Genomic DNA, 20,851 nt, shown 5'->3' with positions numbered 1-20,851 from the left:
CACTTCTGAGTTCATCTTAGCTCCAGGCACTATTTTTAATGTTTAAGTTATTTTATTAAGGAAGTGATGGAATCCTTATACAGTTGTTTTCTAGAGAATATAGCCTTGTTGTTGTTATTGTTGTTTAGTCACTAAGTCATGACTCTTTTGTGACCCCATGGACTGTAGCCCTTTAGGGATTTCCTAGGCAGGACTACTGGAGTGAGTTGCCATTTCCTTCCCCAGGGATCAAACCTGCATCTCCTATATTGGCAGGCGAATTCTTTACCATTGAACCACCAGGGAACCCCTGAATATAGCCTATGCATCTTAAAGTTTAATTGAAGTTTTCATGAGGCCAAAGGTGTGATTGTTTTTCTTTCTTTCTTCATTCAGTTGATTTTTGTGTGTGTGTGTGTGTGTGTGTATTTGAATGACAGAGTTTTCTGGTGTATTGAATATGGAGGATGGTTGGGAAAGGGAGCAGTTCTCAGGACCACAAAATAAATTTTCAGTATTTACAAACTCATGAGGAAGAGAGTTTTCCCAGGTATATATAGTGTCTACATCATACCAATTAATAAATTTTCTAGAAATCCAGAAGCATTTTAGATTGAAATAGCATTTTATTTGAATATATAATAATATGCAGTTTCAAGTTCAGTTCAGTTGCTCAGTCGTGTCCGACTCTTTGCAACCCCATGGACTGCAGCGCGCCAGCCCTCCCTGTCCATCACCAACTCCCAGAGTTTACTCAAACTCATGTCCATTGAGTTGGTGATCCCATCCAGCCATCTCATCCTCTGTGTCCCCTTCTCCTCCTGCCTTCAATCTTTCCCAGCATCAGGGTCTTTTCAAATGAGTCAGTTATTCACATCAGGTGGCCAAAATATTGGAACTTCAGCTTTAGCATCAGTTCTTCCAATGAATATTCATGACTGATTTCCTTTAGGATGGACTGGTTGGATCTCCTTGCAGTCCAAGGGACTCTCAAGAGTCTTTTCCAACATCACAGTTCAAAAGTATCAATTCTTCAGCTCTCAGCCTTCTTTATGTTCCAACTTGCACATCCATACATGACCACTGGGAAAACCACACCTTTGACCATATGGACCTTTGTCAGCCAAGTGATATCTTTGCTTTTTAATATGCTGTCTAGGTTTGTCATAGCTTTCCATCCAAGGAGCAAACATCTTTTAATTTCGTGACTGCAGTCACAGTCTGCATTGATTTTGGGGCCCGAGAATATGAAATCTGACCTGTTTTCATGTTTTCCCCGTCTAGTTTCCATGAAGTGATAGAACCAGATGCTATGATCTTTGTTTTTTGAATGTTGAATTTTAAGCCAGCATTTTCACTCTCTTCTTTCACTTTCATCAAGAGATTCTTTAGTTCCTCTTCACTTTCTGCCATTAAAGTGATATCATCTGCATATCTGAAGTTGCTGATGTTTTTCCTGGCTATCTTGATTCCAGCTTGTGAGTCATCCAGCCCAGCATTTCGTATGATGTACTCTGCATATAAGTTCTTCTGCTTCTGTTAGGTCCTTGCTGTTTTTGTCCTTTATTGTGTCTATCTTTGCATGAAATGTTCCCTTGATATCTTCAGTTTTCTTAAAGAGACCTTTAGTCTTTCCAATTCTATTGTTTTCCTCTATTTCTTTGCATTGTTCACTTAAGAAGGCTTTCCTTGCTATTCTCTGGAACTCTGCATTCAGTTGGGTATATCTTTCCCTTTCTCCTTTGCCTTTCGCTTCTCCTCTTTTGTCAGCTATTTGTAAGGCCTCCTCAAACAACCGTTTTGCCTTCTTGCATTTCTTTTGTTTGGGGATGGTTTTGGTCACCACCTCCTGTACAGTGTTATGAACCCTCATCCATAGTTCATTAGGCATTCTGTCTACAAGATCTAGTACCTTGAATCTATTCATCACCTCCACTGTATAATCATAAGGGATTTGATTTAGGTCATACCTGGATGGCCTAGTTGTTTTCCCTGCTTTCTTCAATTTCAGCCTGAATTTTGCAATAAAGAACTGATGATCTGAGCCACAGTCAGCTCCAGGTTTTGTTTTTTCTGACTGCATAGAGCTTCTCCATCTTTGGCTGCAAAGAATATAATCAATCTGATTTCGGTATTGACCATCTGGTTATGTCCATGTGTAGAGTCCTCTCTTGTATTGTTGGAAGAGGGTGTTTGCTATGACCAGTGCATTCTCTTGGAAAAACTCTGTTAGCCTTTGCCCTACTTCATGTTGAACTCCAAGACCAAACTTGACTGTTACTCCAGGTATCTCTTGATTTCCTACTTTTGCATTTCGGTCCCCTATGATGAAAAGGACATCCTTTTTTGGTGTTAGTTCTAGAAGGTCTTGTAGATCTTCACAGAATCATTTGTTCAACTTCATGTGACATTACTGGTTGGGGCATAGGCTTGGATTACAGTGATGTTGAATGGTTTACCTTGGAAATGAACTGAGATCATTCTGTCACTTTTGAGATTACAACCGAGTACTGCATTTTGGACTCTTTTGTTGACTATGAGGACTACTCCATTCCTTCTAAGAGATTCTTACCCACAGTTGTAGATATAATGGTCATCTGATAGATGGATATGAGAGTTGGACTACAAATAAAGCTGAACACCAAAGAATTGATGCTTTTGAACTGTAGTGTTGGAGAAGACTCTTGAGAGTCCCTTGGACTGCAAGGAGATCCAACCAGTCCATCCTAAAGGAAATCAGTCTTGAATATTCATTGGAAAAACTGATGCTGAAGCTGAAGTTCCAATATTTTGGCCACCTGATGTGAATAACTGACTCATTTGAAAAGATCCTGATGCTGGGAAAGATTGAAGGCAGGAGGAGAAGGGGACACAGAGGATGAGATGGCTGGATGGGATCACCAACTCAATGGACATGAGTTTGAGTAAACTCTGGGAGTTGGTGATGGACAGGGAGGGCTGGCGTGCTGCAGTCCATGGGGTTGCAAAGAGTCGGACACGACTGAGCAACTGAAGTGAACTGAACTGAATTAAATTTACCCATTCCTATCCATTTTAGTTCACTGATTCCTGAAATATAAATGCTCATTCTTGCCATCTCCTGTTTAAGCACATCCAATTTACGTTGATTCACGGACCTAACATTCCATGTTCCTATGCAATATTCTTTACAGCATCAGACTACTTTCACCACCAAATACAACCACAATTGGGCATCATTTCTGCTTTGACTCATCTTCTTCACTCTTTCTATAACCTTACTCCCCAGAAATTGCATTAGATTTTTGTTATCTATGCTCATCTGTCTTTTCCCAAGGAATTATTCACATAATTTGCCTTAACTCAAAGGATGCAGCCCTATCCTCAGAGTAGACTTTCTTAAATGCATGCCCTGCTGTGCCTCTCAGGGCACACCCTCCCCACCCTAAACCCTTCCCTTGATGGCATATTGCCTACAGGGTAAATCCAGACTCATTGGTGTGTCTTTTAGGGCCTTCCATGCTCTGTCCCCTCCCACCTTCCAGCCTTACTCCCTCCACACCCACTCACCTATAGCATGCTACACACAGGTTCCCAGATGCATTGTGCTCTTTTGGCCTCTGTGGCTTTGTCTCTGCTTTTCCCAGCCTGTAGAACCTTCCTGTCCTTGCTCCTAGCTTAGACCAAACCAACCTCCTCTAGAAATCTTCCTTGACATTCACCCCACATGCCAGGCAGATCTAAGAACCCTCCTTCTGTGCTCCCATAACTGCTCATCTACCCCTACCTTACTGTTGGACCCAGGAGAGCAGGAGACAGGCCCTGCTCAACTTGGTAGCTTTAGCACCTAGCCCATAGAAAGCACTGACATATTCCTTAAATGAATGAATCATGTGGTAAATGTGCTGGACCACATAGAAACTTCCAACAAAGAAATAAGAGGAAGATGAAGTTCGAAAAGGAGGCTTTGGTGAAAAATATTCTCATTGGTAGAAACAGTAATTTATATTCGTGACCTTCATTGTTTTTAATCAGTATTGTATTCTTCACTAGGTATGGAGATTGCTATGTGTGGAATAAGGTCACCACGTGCATACACAACATCCTGAGTGGAAGGAGATGGATAGAGCATTATGGAGAAGTAACCATTAGAAATACCAAAAGCAGTGTTTGCATTTGCAAACTCACATTTGTCAAGGTAAGTAATTTCATACAATAGCAAAGATACATAAAATGCTTCCTAGGAAAGAAATAAAGCAATTACCTTAAACAGCAGCAAGTGAATCAGTCCTGTAGCATTAATCCTTATGGACATTCAGTTAAGAAAGCAGAACAAAATGGTGGAATTGCCCCAGGCATGTAGACGTCTGACTGTGTAGAAGTCAAAAAGGGCACCATCTTGAAACAGAAAAAAGAATTGTTTTTAAAGAATGTTCTTTTTAAGCAGCCAGTCAGTTCATTAAATAAAATTCCAGAGAGTACTTCTTGCCTGTAACAAGTCTCCTGGTTTATATTCTATTTATATTCCTGCTTGATTACAACATATTCAAGTGATCTTATTTTAGGGAACTAAATATATCACAGTTGTGTTTTCTGAGGATACATAGAGATAACAGCTTCTAGTCCCTATAAACTTATCCAATTCTGCCACTATTATGTATAATCTTATATAAGTTCAACAAAAAGCAGTACCTTTCCTAACAAGAGAAGATGTCAGATATTTTTCTTTTTTCCTTCTTTTCTTATAGATTGATTATGTGGCTCAGAACTGAAGAGCCTGAATCAGTATTTGCTCTGACTGGATCATGACAGTAACTGTGTGTATTTAGTTTTCTAGTCTAGGAGAAACTTCAGTTTAGGCCTGCCTCTAATATTTGCAGAGCTCAGGGTGAGAGTACAAATGGACATCCCCATTCCGTATGTGTAAATATTTAAAATATGTAAACCAAGCCCACAAGCTGTCAAATAAAATATGTTCATACTGACAAAAATACTTTTGTAAAAATAAAATCTGCAAGTCCAGGTTGGACACTTTGGAACACCAAGCTGGAAACCCGGCAGCTCAGGAGACCCAGTCTGGCCCACGGTCTTTACCACTTACTCACCACCCCCATCTCCGCCCCGCACTGCAAGAAGCCACACACATATATATATAGACAGTCCAGCCCACACTTCCAGACTCTGTCCACACCCCTTCAAACCTCCACCCTTGGCCAGCCCTCAGGCCTAATGATTCACATTTTCATCTGCCTGTGAGTAGATGAATCAAGGAAAGGCCCATGCAGGCTGTGGAATAAGCCTAGAGCCATTTGGACAGGAATTGGGACCTCATCCAGAATGAGGCCATGGGATCCAAATGGGTCAGTTCTCACAGGCTTCTGACCCCTTGAGAAGGAGTATGGCTGGAAGAGAGCTAGAACAAGGTCTTCCTGGTTAAATTCAGCCATTTACAGCTACTATGAAAATTATTTTACAGTTTTCTCCAGCATTGCCAATTGAAAATCATTACAATCCAGGAGCCAAGGAAAATTCAACACAGGAGGATGGGAAGAATTACTTATCAATAGATTAATAACTCAGTTAAGATAGAAACTCAGCCTTCTCTGGGCTATGCTGTCATGCTCTAGCATGAAGTAGGGTCATCCCTTTCTTAAAAGTTAAGCCAACTAATGCTTAGAAAGCAAAACATTTTGCTTCCTTGCAAAACATTTTGAGATAGATGTCTGGAAATGGCTTGCCTGAGAAACATCAAGGTTAAGGAAATTTTTTGTATGAAAATTACAGGGATTGGTGTTATTAAACAGAGCGGGCGTTTTAACAGGAGTTTGGTTTTTCCAGGTGAATTACTGGAATTCTAATGTGAATGAAGTCCAGGGGGTTGTGATGGATCAGGAGGGGAAGGTGGTGCACCGGCTGTTTGGGAAGTGGCATGAGGGGCTGTACTGTGGTGTGGCCCCTTCTGCGAAGTGCATCTGGAGACCAGGTGAGATCGGCTTGAGTGTCCTGCCTCTAGGGGGCACCATGAGTGGCAGAAGGTAGGGAAGGTCCCATCATCTCATGAGGTACACCTTATGTTTTCTTCAACAGTGAGATTATAAACATAAATGCTTAAGGCAATTTCAGTTACATTTATACCTAATCTATAAGTTAAATAAGTTCAGTATTTGATAATAAGGAATTGTAGAATTGAGACCAAATCTGTGGTCAGAGATTGGGCTTCATGTAAAATCTCTCTAAATGTAATGCCCACATTTCCAAAGCTAGGTTTACTTATTAAAGCATTTAAATAATTGAAATATGCAAACTTAAATACTCATATTGTTTGTTTATTCTCTGTTTTAGTAAAACAAAGGAAAGCCTGCAAACATCCATAATCCAGAAACTCAGTTATTTAACCAGAATAAGTGATCTTTTTACTTGAGCAGCAAAGAGCTGCAATAGGTTGACATTTAATAAAAGACATCAAGAGAGCTCTGGTAATACACTAGCATATAATTGACTACCAAGTACAAATGGAACAAGTATCCACATGATATTTATTTTCACTGGAATTTTGTCAATTAATTCCTAACTTTAAAATTAGTTGTTAGTTTCCTTAGAGACCTCAACTGCTAGTAGAGTGGTTAGTTCATTTATTCGTCAGTTATGTACTGAGTAGTGACTAAGCTTCAGGCTCTGTTCTGGAAGCTTGGAAGTGCATTAATGAGCAGAGCCTGCAATGGTTCTACCTTCTAATTTAGTTTAAAAGTGCCAGTAGACATTAGATCTGAATCTTTTTCTTTTCTAAATGGAAATAAATTGTAAGTGTTTCTGGTAATATCCTAATGCTGCTCATAGTTAATCATTCAAACATTCAGTTACCCAGTTGGATATTTGAGAGAAAAATTATGGTGTAGTTTAGCCAGTGAAGACTACTATATGTGCAAAGTTGTATTTTAAAGGCTAGATTTTATTAAATATATGAATCTATCAGTTCTAATAGACAACATAAAAGTTTTTCATCTTACAAAATAAAACCAATTTAATTTCTTTAAAAATTTGTAATCTAGGGACTTCCCTGTGATCCAGTGGCTAAGACTGTGTGCTTCCAATACAGGGGGCCCGAGTTCACTCCCTAGTCAGGGAACTCAATCCCACATGCTGCAACTAAGTGTTCGAATGCCGCAGTGAAGACTGAAGATGTCACATGCTGCAACTAAGACCCAGCACAGCCAAATAAATAAATAAAATAGTTTAAAATTTGTATTCTAATGTTTATGACTACAGATTTAATGTTAATGTGAGTGTTAACTAAGCATCTGAGTTAAGTCAGCCTCTGCATGCTCTGTACGCCTCTTTGCCTCTCACAGTGGTTTCTTGGCTTCATTCCAGGTTCCATGCCCACCAACTATGAGCTCTACTATGGCTTCACAAGGTTTGCTATTGAGCTCAATGAGTTAGATCCTGTACTAAAAGACCTCCTTCCTCCAACAGATGCCCGATTCCGGCCAGATCAGAGGTGAGCAGAGCGGTGGTGTTTAAAATGAACACTAGGTCATGGCATGGTGCTTGCAGAAGTCATCAGTACTTTCATCACTATCATTTACTTATTCACTGAATCATTCATTCCGTTATTCACTCAGCAATAGTTGAGCCTTCTAACCCTAGATAAAGAGTATTCAGAGTGTGATCATAATAGAAGACTAACTCAACGAAAGTACCCCACAGAAGATAATACAGATGTTTTTTAACAAAAAATGCAGCCCCCCAATTTACCAAAAGTCTGCAAATTATTGAACTCTTCACTAAATACACAGTCACTCCTCACCTCAGTGTTTGTACTTCTAGACTTCTATTACTTTTTAACACGGAACATCTTTTTTCATTCAGGTAACATTGGTGTTAACATTATATAATTATAACATTATGTATGTACTAATGGGCTTCCCAGATGGTGCTAGTGGTAAAGAACCTGTCTGCCAGTGTAGGAGTCGTAAGAGATATGGGCTCAGTCTCTGGGTTGGGAAGATCCCCTGGAGGAGGGCATAGCCACCCACTCCAGCATTCTTACCTGGAGAATCCCATGGACAGAGGAGCCTGGTGGGCTACGAGCCATAGTGTCTCTAAGAGCTGGACATGACTGAAGCAGCTTAGCACACATGCATATATAGTAATATTATGTAATTTTCATGTGTTCAAATTATATTTCTACATCTGTATACTTATGTATACCAAAAATTTAGTTTCTATCCATCATCATACAGTTGATCTCCTTTATCCATTTCAGTGAAGAATAAGAGGAGAAGATACAGGGATACCTAGAAATCACTGTTGTTGTCATTTAGTAGCTAAGTTGTGTCTGACTCTTTTGCAACCCCAGGAACTGTAGCCCTCCAGGCTCCTCTGTCCATGGGATTTCCTAGGCAAGAATACTGGAGTGTGTTGCCATTTCCTTCTCCAGGGGATCTTCCTGACCCAGGGATCAAACCCACGTCTCTTGCATTAGCAGGTGGATTCTTTATCACTGAGCCACCAGGGAAGCCCATACCTAGAAATATTTTGAGTCAAGAATTGGAGTTTTCCCAGCATGTTTTCGATCCCCTAGAGTGTGAGCTATACTCAAAATACAGTATCTTTAATACCTTCTGATTTTTAAAAAATTATTCTTACATATCCTACAGAGTTAATTTTATTCTTTACAGAAATTCTATGTCATATAAATTCCATCCAAGATTTTCTGTTTCCAGTATCTTTGTGGCTTTGTCTGTCTTCTGCCAAAATCTCCCCAGTATTGGATGTTCTAGTATTCAGTTTTCTTATGTTCCCCCCTCTTTCTCTAGAACATGCAGTATCACTGTTTGACATTCAAACTTATCAATAAGCTCCCTGTACAGTGTGTATCATATTGTATCCCTGTCCTTTGCTCTCATTTTGAAATTTAAATATTTGCAAATCACCATTGGGTCTGCTTTCTCAATTCTATTTCAATATTCCCTTTCTGAATTTCATTTACTACTTATTTCCTTTCTGTGGCCTTTTGTGATTTCCCCCAACTGTTACCTTTTCTTTTTTCATCAGTTTTACTCTTTCCAATAAAAAAATGAGAGCTCCTCCCTCTCAATCTATTCTAAACGTAGCTGGAGAATAGCCAGGTCACATCCTCCATGCAGTAGCCCTTCACAAGTGCCTCATCATAACACAAAAAACGAGCAGAGCCAGGGACTTCATGATGTTCGAACCTCAGACTCTCCAGTCGTCCCAAAAAATCTCAAGTTTTGGAACCCTAGACAGCATAGAGAAGCTGACCACTTCCCTTTCACTTCTGCCTGCAATGCAGAAGACCCAGGTTCAATATCCCTGGGTTGGGAAGATCCCCGGGAGAAGGGCATGGCAGCCCACTCCAGTATTCTTGCCTGGAGAATTCCATGGACCGAGGAGCCTGGTGGGCTTCAGTCCATGGGGTCACAAAGAGTCTGACACAACTGAGTGACTTTCACACCTTCACACACACAGAAAATATATTAGCTGATGGCAGACAGACTGTGGCAGGGGCAAGGGGACGTTATCAGAGTGTTACTGTTCATTGTGTTATGTTCATAGCAACCAGAGTTGAAGTTTATGCAAATGGGATGACTTTTTTCTCAGAAAAGAAGATAATATATTAAAAGATAAACTGCTTTCTGCTTAGATTTTTGGAAGAAGGAAATTTAGAAGCTGCAGCAGCAGAGAAGCAAAGAGTAGAGGAACTCCAGAGATCTCGAAGACGATACATGGAAGAAAACAACCTTGAACATAGACCAAAATTTTTTAAGTAAGTCAGTTTATTCCCGCAACAAGTTCATGTTTTGCAAATGGTTGCCACAATCAATGAAAAACTTAGGGTAAAAAGAAAATGAGGGATAGTTTCATGACCAGGGCACTTTGAGGTAGAAAATTAAACTGATTTTGGTCACTGGTATTTGGCAGTGAAAATACTGAATCATTTTTTGGTCTTGTGAAGTTTGTAACCATAGAAGTAAATTCTGCTCGACAGCTCTTTTCTTTTCACGGACAGCAATAAAGAGTGAGGGTCCTGCCCGAAAGGCTCCTTATCCTCCAGCTACATCCTTTTGAATGGTAGAAACTTGTTCCCACTCCCTCACCCAGAGATAAGCTGGGACCCTATTGCCCACAGAGTCATTCTGGCTTCATTAGTATTTAATTTTACTTCTTTCATATGGAGGGGCTTCCCTGGTGGTTCAGACAGTAAACAATCTGCCTGCAATGTCAGAGACCTGGTTCGATCCCTGGCTTGGGAAGATCCCCTGGAGAAGGAAATGGCAACCCACTCCAGTATTCTTGCCTGGAGAAATCCCATGGACAGAGGAGCCTCGCGGGCTACAGTCCATGAGGTCACAAAGAGTCGAACACGACTAAGCGACTAACACTAACACCCTCTATCATATAGAGCTTTGTGTCCATTCAGATTTGACCCTTCTCTAGTATGATCATGGTGATTATTACAGGATTATTTGAGGGATTATGTACACATCACACAGACTAAGCTGTGGTTTCCAGATCCATCTGTCGCTCTTTAGAATCAGGACACATCAGCTCAGAATAACCTCATACCCCTTTTAGTCGCCCTCTCCTGGCTGGCCTGGAGCGGAACTGCAGCCCTGCTGTTTAGATATTGAAAGTGCCTTCACTGGGCCTGGACCCTGCAGAGGCTCTTACAGCTACTGAGGCTGCATACCTTCCTCGTCAGTGAAGCAGAGAAAATTCTTGTGGTTCTGGGGTCTAGTTACAATGTTTGTACGTGCTTTGTTTGAGCCACTTCACTTTCTAGTCCTGCCTTGAGGTGACTTATCCCCGCTCTTAGCCCCTCTCCCTAGGGCCCTGCCCACTCCATTTCACAACAAAGATGAGTTTATTTCTGGTCGAAAATAGTCAAATCATCAGGCAGCAGATAGAGTGTTCACTGGCTTACAAAGTACTGATTCTAATACACACCTTAGTTACAGGAGGGGGTCCAATTATCAGGTCACCTGAATGAGATTTACATCTAATGTTGATTTGTATATTTTCACAGAAAAGTGATTGATGCCAATCAAAGAGAAGCCTGGGTTTCTAACGACACCTACTGGGAGCTGCGAAAGGACCCTGGGTTTAGCAAAGTAGATAGCCCTGTTCTCTGGTAAACTGGAAACGTAGAGCTAGCCGACATATCACGCTCTGAATGAATAAATAACTATGCACAATTATGTTTCTTAGAGCTCCGCGTGGTTTCTGGGTCTACTGAAAACCGACCATTTGCTTTTCTATTCATCTTTATAATGAACTTTCAGAAGTGCATTAGACAAGGCCTCTAACCACTTTCGGATCCTTTCTGTTTTGCTGCAACCATATTCCTTAAAAAAACATCCACACCCTCCTCAAAAAGCAGAATAAAAGGAGCAGAATATAAAATCCAAAGTCTGAAGAGTCTGTAAAGAGAAACAAACTGTAACTGGTGCTTAAAAAGCTTATCCAGAGAGTTTAAAGCAACATGACACATGAACCATGCATCTGGTCCTTTTCCAGAAGCGCCATCCCCTCCTTGCAGGAGCTCCAGGGCCATGGCAGTTGGTCAGCTCAGACTTGGAGCTTGTCTGTTTGATGTGGTGTACCTGTGCTGGCCTTTTCAAAAGAGATGTGATGCTTCTCAGAACCTGTTCCATCTGTACGCCATTGTTCATGCCTTAAGAAATGCAAAGATGTACAATAAATCATTTTTTTAAATGTGTGCTCCTAGGTTTATGTGAAGGACAGATCTTTTGAATCATGGCATGATTCACTTTATGGGATCAAAAGAATTATGAGACTAACTCAAATAGCTTGAAAAAAGTAAACAACACGTGCTTTACTTTGATATATTGGTTACTATATCGTATGTCTGTAGGGCAAGAAGGAAGAGGTGTGCTAAGTAGATCTCTGTATTCACGTTGCTCGTCAGTTTCCTGTCCTGCGTTCAGTTAATAAACCATCCCTCTTCCACCCAAGCTCCCAGTGTGCCCTATTATTTGGCAACATCCGTATTTGATTTGAACACTTGGCATCAGTGTTAAAACTTTGGAAGGAAATAGCAGAAAGTGTATAGAATTGCTCTGTGGGCTTCGGAGTACTGTACGTCTAACTATTTTTGAGTGAAGCACAGGGCAGCCCATGTCTATCCTGTGTCTGACCCAGGCACTGTTGGAATTCCACTGGGAAAGGGAGTGAGAACACTAGAAGCTTATTTGCATTGTTTAAATGAGTTCTATGCAAAATCACCTATCATATTTTCATCAAGTGTTTCTGTATGATACATAGCCACACATTAAACATTTAACTTGCTATTGGCAGAAATATAAAATTTAAGCTAAGGAATTTATCCATCCCGACAAAACAGGAGGGAGATGAGGGCCCGAAATGTGTTTTGCATATTTTAGAATCTGTTTTTTTCCTCCACTGATATATAGAAGTTTTGTAGGAACTTGCATCAGTATTTCTGAGTTTCTGCACATAGATAATTATATAAATGCTTATATATTTTAAAAAAAATCTCTTTAGAGATTTTCCTAGAGAATTATAAAATCACATGTATTTTATTCTGTTAAATTTTTATTCTTAGACTCTTTATTTTTTTATGTTATGTGTTGTATTTTATGTGCCATTTTAAGCTCTGATGACAAGCTTACTGATTTTTTTATTATGAGGTGTTGATTTTAGTTTTGCTTCTTTTCCTCAAAGAATTCCTAATTATGGCTATTTCACTATCAAACCAAGACTGCTGAGAGCATAAGGGAAAACTCCAAAGTCTCCATTAGGTGGAGCAAGTTTTAATTATCTGAAACTCATTCCTCCTTTTATCTGAGTTTATACCTTATATGTACAGCCTGCACGGGTTCAGAATTCGGTTTCATTATCAGGCAAACTCCCAGCTCTGAGCATGTAAGCAGAACCCTCCCTCAGTTTCTCAATGCCTTTAATTCCTATTTTAAGTCTTTGGTGGCTTCCCCCATGACAGTAAACACGTTCCTTATTATCAATTCTTTTTCTGCTCATTCATCTTGACGTCCTTTTATATGCATCCTGAGATACATGCATTTAATTTCGATTAAATTTTAATTAGAATTTTGTTGGCTTCCTCAGAGAAGTCTGTTCTCCCTTAATTGGTAAAATTTTAGATACTATTTACAGTGGTTCTTGTCTGTATTTACTAGCATGTCCCTGAAGAGTCTCCGAATTTTAGCCTAAAGATAAGGAATGAATTCTGCAAAATAAAGGTACTGCAAATAAGAAGATACTACAAGTAGGAAGGTAAGACACCAGGTGACCAACAATAATATCAATCAAGCGGCTGGACCAGGACCCATGACCCAAGAGGGAGGCAACTACTGTACCTCACAGTGGGCTTTGAGAAAGAGAATAACAAGTAGGATAGACCTTTACTACCTAATAAGTTAAAGGTACAAATCAGATACATGGATGTTGGTCAGAGCTAACCGGAAACTCTGGCTAGGATTTCAAGATGAGAATGAGACTGTCAATTAAAATCACCACATTCTTTGTAACTCTTTTGAGATTCAGATATACTGATTAGAATTCCAGTTCAAGTGATCAAGTTTTAGATAATGCTTCTGTAGTACCTGATTCACAAATATTCCCTTCAAACATTCATACCAGTGTAATGGCCCCATCCCTCATTCCTTCTCACTTTTTACTTATTTGGTAATTGCCAAATTGTAAGACTCTGTGTTTATCTGCATAATTTGGGGGCTTTTGAGACTAGTTTCAACAGCAAAAGAATAGACTAGATATTAGATCATTCTTGATAAAACTTAACTTATTTCTTAGAATTTGATATAAACCTTTTCATTTCAGGGGCACTTTTCCCCCCTAAAACAGTCTAGGATAGAGGAGGACTTAATATATCTTTATACCTCCCCTGTGCTTTATTCTAAGCTCCTTCATATTTTTGAGCTGGTCATTAAGGAAAGCAGTAATAACTGATGATGGTCCTGTGGATGTGGCTAGACAGAAAAGAGCGATGGCACACACCAGCACTTGCAGAGGCCAACCAGAAACCGATTATTTTGCTTCCGTATGCTGCTACCAAGGGTGCAAATTTACTTTCAGATTTTGCTGTTATTTTATTGGGTTTTTTAATTAAGTTATTACTTTTCATAGGTTACTTTAAATTCCAGACAACTGTAAAAACAAACTTCATTTGAGATATTTTAATATTACCTATCAATTATATGTGACATAAAAACTACCAGATGTATTTTGGTAAGAGAAATCAAGGAGTTTCTCATACAAAGGATGCCAGGTTGTTGATTTTCTAAACCTTGTGCTCCTCTTCATTAATCTGGCCCCTAGGACTTCCAGTAATTCCACTAATTAAGCATTACATTAGGTCCTGCCCCAAGGAGCACCAGCGGGGTTCAGAGTTAAAAGAGGAAGCTGATCCAACTGTTTTGCTTAGTTCTGATTATGGTTCTGGCTGGAGAAGAGTTTATAATCATAATTGAATGTACATTTTGTTAGTACCTTGGGTTTTAATTATCCATCTTGCCTCATCTTGTACTCTGTCATCCAGATAATGAAGTATTTGTGGGAGCAGAGCTCCTCACACACCAGGGGGTGTAATAAATGTTTGCACTTGGCTCAAGTTGATATATTATGACTGTGGCACAGTAAATAAAGCTTGTGTACAAAATATTTATTTCTATGGCAGCCATTATGTTCAGGATATATAAACTGTATCTAATTAAACAATTATGAATCTGTTTTGTGCTCTAGAAATATTCTTTTGGGGGAAAGATGGAAAAAATGTCATGGGAGCTAAGATTAAACTATTTGGATTTCTTTTTTTTTTTCCAAAAAGCTTCCCAGTGATTTAGAAATTGTGCTTATCAAACTAGGATTAGATTCTCTAAGTTTTAATTGAATTTCTTTTGTAAGATTGATCCTTTTTAACTATACATTGCATGAATCATTCTGTTAAACCTGACTATGTTTAATACATAATTATAAGAACACACATTTGTGACTGAATTGTAAAACCTTTGTTGCAGCCTTCACTAGTAGAGAAAATGACAAATTGTTCAAGAAAGGACTAGTTTTAATCCTTCCAAAATGAGATCAAAAGAATGAATTCTTTAAAAATGACTGTGATGAGTCAGCATTCCCAATATCTGAAGCAAGTGGAAGCCCCATGATTAAGGCAGCTTACGGGTGGCACTATGCTGCTACCCGTTCACTCTCAGATTTTTGTAAATTTACTCTCAGATTTTGCTGGTCTTTAATTGGCTTTTAAAAAAAATACGTCATTATTTTTCATGGGTTCCTTTATCCCATAATTTCCAGCTTACAGTCCTGTCTGTTAGTCATATGCATCCTTTTGTTTTCCAAAATAACTATCTTACTTGATTCATTTTCTCTTTTCCTGTGGTCCAAAAATAATGAGGGGCAGGAATACACATGCCTATTCTTTTGCACTATGCCACTGAGCGTTTGTAAAACATGCAACATTTATACACAGTTGCAGGCTAGTGTATCAATATTAGAACCATTGCATTTAGCTCCTGTGGAACACTACTTTTAAATGTTTGTGGATTAAAAATTACCCCATTATTACATATTATTAGTTTTCTCAGTATCTCCAGACTGGTAGGAAAAAAATATTTAAAAAGGAATGCTTTTATTTTCTGCAAAAATTTTTTTTTCTCTCAGTTCTTCCTTCTAAATATAAATTAGGGCAGTTTTGGAGAGAGGAATATCGAGCTTTCAAAAAACAAAATATAATCTTATTTGAGTTCTGTTTCTTCTTACTCTTAGTTAACACAGTACATGCGTGCATGTTAACTCACTTCAGTCGTGTCCAACTTTTTGCGACCCCATGGACTTGTAACCCCCCAGGCTCCTCTGTCCGTTGGATTCTCCAGTCAAGAATACTGGAGTGGGTTGCCATGACCTCCTCCAGGGAATCTTCCCAACTCAGGGATCAAACCTGCATCTCTTATGTCTCCTGCATTGGCAGGCAGGTTCTTTACTACTAGCACCATGTAGGAAGCCCTGAGTTAATAGGGTAAGCACAACTTTACTGTTAAAGACAGAATAATGCTAAAATGATTATTTCTTTTATCTTAAGTATTAATTGCTAATCCCTGCCCCTTTAATTATCTTCATTAAGTGATTTCTTTAGGAAATAGTATAGTTAATAGAAACTTTTCTTCCATTCATTTCAAGCTTACTTTAAAAGTTTTATTGACTTTATTTTAACTGACATAAAATGAAGTTTACATATCTGAACTGTACAATGTGATACATTTTGACATACGCATATGCTCTTGACACCAGCACCACAGTTATAATAATGGACATATCCGTCATCACTGATCATTTTCTCTGCCTCTTACTAATCCCTCTCTTCCCCATCACACCATCCTTCATCTTGAGGCAGTAATTCATCTGCTTCTATCAGTTTTCAAAATCTGCATATTTTCTAGTATTAATTGCATATGAAAGTTTTCTAGAAGGCTGTTGTGCATATGCATCCAACTGCCTCCCATGCCCCCACCTCAGTATCCACCATCAAATAATAACAAATTGCAGGAGAAAGATCTCATTAAGTTCTAGGTTGGTTAAAAACTTACAGATTTAAAATACTTTGAAAACAACGAACTATTTTTCACATCAAAATAGGCATGTGAGTCAATTCATTTTCATCTTTTTGGGGTCCAAAATAATGGTAACACTGAACTTGCTGGCAGTGCCGAGGAAGCCCTGGGAAGTGGTTTCTCTTGTTTGTAATGAAAGAATCCCTGACAAAGCCATAGGAATCCAGAATGAAGGCTCTTGAAATAATGTCATGCCGATGATAAAGAGGAGGGAAGTAGCCTATGCTGAGGACCCTAGTCAGTAACGAATGCAAGATTGGGTCTCAGTGATCCTTTTAAATACCATCACTTATGTCACCAATGTAGGTCTGCTTGTCATCAATGTAGGCCTGCACTAGCTTTTTTTAATTGGGCTGGGCCTTTGTTGCTGTGCTGTGGCATGCTTCAGTAGTTGCTGCATGTGGCTCAGTAGTTGCGGCCGGTGGGCTCCAGAGCTCAGGCTCACTATTTGTGGCACATGGGCTTAGTTGCCCGGAGACATGTGGGATCATCCCAGAACAGGGCTCCAACTGCTGTCCCTTGCATTGCAAGGCAAATTCTTGACCACTGGACCACCAGGGAAGCCCCTGCACTAGCTTTTAGATTTTGTACATTTTCTTCTAGGAGGTACCTGGATATGCAGGCATCTACCTAGGTGGCCACACAGGAAGATGGCATTCCCAGCAAAGCTTCTCAAATCAGTAATGTTCAGATTCATAGTATCCGTCCCAAGAGGTCACAGTTATCTTCTAAATTCCTCACAGTTTTGCCGAATATAGTTACCAATACTTAATGAAACATTCTGAAATTTTAAATTTTGTTCATTGAACAAGACATTTTTCCACAGTCTAGCTGAATTGGTCCAAGTGCTTAATCTAGTGTTATGTGAGAAACCATCTGATCTGGCCATTCAAGATGGCTTAGGTGCACTCAGTACTTCTCAGTGCCTGCTTCACCTACACTCAATTCACATGATTAATACTCATTTCCTACATACTTGCCCCAGGCCCCAGCTGGTAATTGTTCTTATCTGCAAATCAAAACATCTCCACCTGGATAGTTATGGAAGGCTTAGTAAGAAGCGCTCCCTCGGCTAGTTTCCCTGGTAATCAGTGAGCCAACCAGAAGTCAAGTCTCCTATAAGGGGTAATCCCTGGCCTCCTTCGCTGGGAGCAGGGATGCCCATCATCTCCTTCTAGCCGGCTGTGCACACAGTGGGGTGTCAGTTCAAGGACCTTGGTTCAGACAGGTAAGCTTCCCCCCACCCCACCTCAGCTCTCTCTTCTCCCCTGGCAAGTACAGGGCTTGCAAGCCTGCGAGGTGCAGCACAACAGAGGCCCTTAGGTTATTAATTTAAATGTTTTATCTTGAATTTGTTAATATCTGGGACAAATCCTGACAACATATCCGTGCAGCTATTTTATTTGCACTTCAAATCTGACAGATTCTGGAAAAGCCTGTCTTCAAAGTGCCATCTCACATCATACTACCTTCTCAGTAGATTTAAGGAACCACAAGGCAAAACTGTTATTTTTTCTAGTCAGTGGGGTAAATTTGCAAAACTGCTAACTCATGGATGATAGTAGCGCTTTTGGTTACACCCTAGATTTCACTTGTATAAATTACAGTTATACTCAAAACCTAGGCCTATACCTGTTGCTGCTGCTGCTGCTAAGTTGCTTCAGTCATGTCCGACTCTGTGTGACCCCATAGACGGCAGCTCACCAGGCTCCGCCATCCCTAGGATTCTCCAGGCAAGAATACTGGAGTGGGTTGCCATTTCCTTCTCCAGTGCATGAAAGGAAAAAGTGAAAGTGAAGTCGCTCAGTCATGTCCAACTCTTAGCGACCCCATGGACTGTAGCCTACCAGGCTCCTCCATCCATGGGATTTTTCCAGGCAAGAGTACTGGAGTGGGGTGCCATTGCCTTCTCCGGCCTATACCTGTATCAGTTTCTTTTTTAAAAATCATTTATTTGGCTGCGCCAGTCTTAGTTGTGGCGCGTGGGATCTTCAGTCTTCATTGCGGCATGCGGTCTCTTCAGTTGTGGCATGTGGACTCTTAACTGTGTGGGATCTAGTTTCCAGAGGAGGGATCGAACCCAAGCCCCTTGCATTAGGTGCACAGAGTCTCAGCCACTGGACCACCAAGGAAGTCTCTTTTATTAGTTTCCTACTGATGCCTTAACAAGTTGTTGTTCAGTTGCTAAGGCATTTCTGACTCTTCTTGATCTCATAAACTGCAGCACACCAAGATTCCTTGTCCTTCACTATCTCCTGGAGTTTGCTCAGACTCATGTGCATTAAGTCAGTGATGGCCATCCAAGCATCTCATCCTTTGTCACCCCCTTCTCCTACCCTCAATCTTTCCCAGCATCAGGGTCTTTTCCAATGAGTCGGCTCTTCACATCAAGTGGCCAAAGTATTGGAGCTTCAACTTCAGCATCAGTCCTTCCAATGGGTATTCAGGGTTGATTTCCTTTAGGATGGACTGGTTTGATCTCCTTGCTATCCATTGGACTCTCAAGAGTCTTCTCCAGCACTACCGTTCAAAAGCATCAATTCTTCCACCGCTCAGCCTTTTTATGATCCTGAGAGGGTAACAGGCAGGAAAGCCAGGGGTCTCCAAACGGAGGAAATAGGCTGCAAGTGTCAGACATTTTTTATCTCTGTCTTAAGCGGCAGGAGGAAACAAACAAGTGTTCGATTTTTCTCCCTTCTCTATACAAATTTTTTTTTTTTTTTTTTTTTTTTTATAAATTTATTTATTTTACTTGGGGGCTAATTACTTTACAATATTGTAATAGTTTTTGCCATACATTGACAAGAATCAGCCATGGGTTTACATGTGTTCCCCTTCCCGAACCCCCCACCCACCTCCCTCCCCCTCCCATCCCTCTGGATCATCCCACTGCCCCGGCCCCGAGCCCTTGTCACATGCATCGAACATGGAATGGTGCTCTGTTTCACATATGACAATACACATGTCTCAATGCCATTCTCCCAGAACGGCCCACCCTCACCTTCTCCCTCAGAGTCCATAAAATTGTTCCATGCATCTGTGTCTCTCATTCTGTCCCGCATATAGGGTTATCGTTACCATCTTTCAGATTCCATATATATGCATTAGTATACTGTATTGTTGTTTTTCTTTCTGGCTTACTTCACTCTGTATAATGGGCTCCAGTTTCATCCATCTCAGTAGAACCGATTCAAATGTATTTTTTTTAATGGCTGAGTAATATTCCATTGTGTATATGTACCACAGCTTCCTTATCCATTCATCTGCTGATGGACATCTAGGTTGCTTCCATGTCCTATACAAATTTAAAAAGAGGTTTCTCTTAAAATTCTGTGTTGCTGTGCTGACACCTGGTTCCACCTGAACTTAACTTTGCTGAAACCTTGAGCTAACCAATGCGTTTTTCGTATGGAAATGTTTGTCTTAAGCTATGTTAATGAACTATGTATTTACCCTAAACTCTGTTTTTCTTCAAGTCGGCTCCACTTAAGACTCAGAGCTGATAAGGGCTCAACAAACCAGTATGTTTTACTCATACATTGTTGTCCTAATCTATGTTAATGAAACTATGTATTTACTTGGAAACCTGCCTCTCTTCAAGATTCATGTCAATCCTCTTATGGCCTGGGATGACTCACTGGTGCCAGTGTTATCTCAAAATGCATGTTGTGGGTGAGGGGCCCGGTGCCACTCTGAGTTAGACATCTCCTTTCTATAATTAACAGTTTGCTAGTAGTTATATAACATCTGGCTAAAGACTAGCAGGGGAGACTCTTTCTGCCCCCTTCTGATGTCTATGTCAGAAGCTTTCTCTACCTCTTTTATACTTTAATAAAGCTTTATTACACAAAAGCTGTGAGCGATCAAGCCTTGTCACTGGCCCCAGATTGAATTCTTCTCCAGAGGCCAAGAATCCTGGTGTCTTTTGTGGTTCAGCAAGAACCTTTCAGTCCAACTCATATCCATACATGACTACTGGAAAAATTATAGCTTTGACTATACAAATCTTTGTGGGCTAAGTGATGTCTCTGCTTTTTAGTATACTGTCTAGGTTGGTCATAGCTTCTCTTCCAAGGAACAAATGTCTTAATTTTGTGGCTGCAGTCACCTTCCACAGTGATTTTGAAGCCCAAGGAAATAAAATCTGTCATTGTTACCACTTTCTCCCCATATATTTGCCATGAAGTGATGGGACCAGATGCCAAGATCTTCGTTTTTGGAATGCTGAG

General features: G+C 40.1%; 1 protein-coding gene across 50 annotated transcripts in view; it reads left to right on the top strand.

Moving 5' to 3' along the window:
- OSBPL6 (oxysterol binding protein like 6) overlaps positions 1-11,957 on the top strand; it is a 214,829-nt gene extending 202,872 nt beyond the window's left edge. For all 50 annotated transcript variants that reach the window (XM_081579572.1, XM_081579545.1, XM_081579540.1 and 47 more), the window contains 5 exons: positions 4,012-4,156; positions 5,797-5,941; positions 7,330-7,456; positions 9,626-9,748; positions 11,009-11,957. In XM_081579572.1, the coding sequence (XP_081435698.1) occupies positions 4,012-4,156; positions 5,797-5,941; positions 7,330-7,456; positions 9,626-9,748; positions 11,009-11,117 (649 nt within the window). In that variant the 3' untranslated portion in view covers positions 11,118-11,957. The remainder of the gene's footprint in view (positions 1-4,011; positions 4,157-5,796; positions 5,942-7,329; positions 7,457-9,625; positions 9,749-11,008) is intronic.
- Positions 11,958-20,851: the final 8,894 nt, after the last annotated feature.

Source organism: Giraffa tippelskirchi, chromosome 3 (genome assembly GCF_054371585.1).
Source record: "Giraffa tippelskirchi isolate mGirTip1 chromosome 3, T2T-mGirTip1v1.2.pri, whole genome shotgun sequence".
Classification (NCBI taxonomy): Eukaryota; Metazoa; Chordata; class Mammalia; order Artiodactyla; family Giraffidae; genus Giraffa; species Giraffa tippelskirchi.
This window is presented reverse-complemented; position numbering and strand designations above follow the sequence as displayed.